This window comes from Musa acuminata, unplaced genomic scaffold, assembly GCF_036884655.1.
Source record: "Musa acuminata AAA Group cultivar baxijiao unplaced genomic scaffold, Cavendish_Baxijiao_AAA HiC_scaffold_1099, whole genome shotgun sequence".
In the NCBI taxonomy this organism is placed as follows: domain Eukaryota; kingdom Viridiplantae; phylum Streptophyta; class Magnoliopsida; order Zingiberales; family Musaceae; genus Musa; species Musa acuminata.
In genome coordinates, this window is record NW_027021312.1 from 41,254 (window position 1) to 43,109 (window position 1,856).

General features: G+C 54.6%; 1 protein-coding gene across 1 annotated transcript; it reads right to left on the reverse strand.

The window, feature by feature from the left end:
* On the reverse strand, window positions 1-1,606 carry LOC103987463 (ethylene-responsive transcription factor RAP2-4). The gene has a single exon (XM_009405778.3). It carries the CDS (start codon window positions 1,226-1,228, stop codon window positions 251-253), a length of 978 nt encoding a protein of 325 aa, XP_009404053.2. The 5' UTR covers window positions 1,229-1,606; the 3' UTR covers window positions 1-250.
* Window positions 1,607-1,856: the final 250 nt, after the last annotated feature.

The window sequence follows — 1,856 nt, forward strand, 5'->3', positions numbered from 1 at the left end:
TTTCAGTAATCACAAAGCTCTGGTGATTAGGAATCTAGACATGAGAATTACCTGGTTGTGCTAGAAAAAATCAGCAAACCAGGAGATTGATGTACGTACAACACAAATTGCTTCGATTGCTGATGGTTATAGGAGCAAGAAGGCACTGCCATGGCCATGCAAATGTCTAAAACCCCATTTGCAGCAGCCACGACAAGCACCGAACCAGAATCTAAACTAAGGCTATGATGACAATGGATCCTGCAAACTACTAATCCGAGGAGAGAACGGAATCCCAGTCGATCTCCCACGACGGATACTTTCGCAGCACAAAGCTGTCGGATTCGTCCCATGGCGCCTCGGTGAAGTCCAAGTACTGCATCGCGGACACAGCCGACGAGCCCGAGGAGGAGGACTCGTCCTCCTCCAACGAGGAGGAGATGTCGGACTTGGTATCCTCCAAACCGGAGGTACCGAATTCACCGTTCGTGCCTGCTTCCTCCGTTGCCGCCGAAATGAGCGGAGCACTCTCCTGTTTCTCCGGATTCGATAAGGTGTCGCAGATGGCCTGCAGCTTGGCGTCTACCGAGGAGTGGAGTGGCGATCCCATATGCGCCCCGTTGCGCCGCAGCTCTGGGAAGTTGAGCCTTGCGGCGTCGCCGCGGAGCATGAAGGCGGCCCTGTCGTAGGCCAGGGCGGCCTTCTCGGCGGTGTCGAAGGTCCCAAGCCAGAGGCGGGTGCGGTTGCGGGGAAGGCGGATTTCCGCGACCCATTTGCCCCAGTGCCGCTGCCGGACGCCGCGGAAGAGCTTGTTAGGCTTCGGAGGCGATGGCGGCGACCCGGAGCGCTTCATGGGCTGAGGCTGCGGAGCTAGGAGGTTCCCGTTCCTCGGGCTCCGACGGTGGGAGGATGCCGCCATAAGCTGCTGTTGGTATTGCAACTGAGCTCGGATTTCAGCAGGAGAGAGGCGATCGACGCCACGGCCGTTCTGATCCATCAACCGTCGCGGAAGCATTTCGGGGCTCGACGACAAAGGCAAGGAGGGAACAAAGATGGGATTTTGGTGCAGGAAAGAGGAAAAGGGGAAAGAAAAGGAAGGAAAGCAGAGAGGCTCAGGGGAGGCCGAGCTTGATGAAGAGGAGAAAGTGGAGGCGGGAGCACCATTAATAAAAGGTTCAAGTGCTTCCCTCAGAGGATCGGATGACGAGAAAGCTGGCGTGCCGCAGTACACATCCATAGCTGTCGCCATGCCTTTGCGCAAAGCAAAGCCGAAGCTTTTAGCCAAAAGAACGGCCTACTGAGGTGGAAAAGAAGCTGGAAAGATATAGTACAAAGGACAGATCGGAAAAAAACCCACTGGCTGTGAACGGAGCAACAGGAAAAGGCGAAGGATCTCCGAAGGAAAGAGATCAAGAAAGATGTCTAGCTAAAAAAGTGGCCTCTTTTGATCAAACCAGCAAAGGAAGGGTCAAAAAGGAAGCAAAAGATGGATCTGATGTCACAGAAATCAGACGACAGCGGAAGATTACGGGATGGAGTTTCCCGGTGGAAGAATATCTCTGAGACGGATCTCTCAGTTCGCCGGAGAGTGGGGGAAGGCTTATCTGGGAGGCGAACGCGGATTGGCTTTCTGTGCCGAGAGAAGGGCGTGTTCTCGAGAGCTTATATAAGCCGCACTTCTCCCGATCCGGCGAATCACAATACACCACGTATCCCCGAAAGCCTACGCCACCGGCACCTGTCGAAGTATATACCGGCTCGTGTCAGTGGCCGAGACACGCGTTGGGTGCCCATTCGCTCCCTTCTCCATGGGTTTATCCAGGGACCGGGTGGTAGAATGTCTCTAGATACACATGAAGATTAAGTCGAGCGAACTA

Excerpts from the sequence above, each read along its gene's own strand:
- LOC103987463 (XM_009405778.3), bottom strand. The coding sequence starts at position 1,228 with ATGGCGACAGCTATGGATGTGTACTGCGGCACGCCAGCTTTCTCGTCA.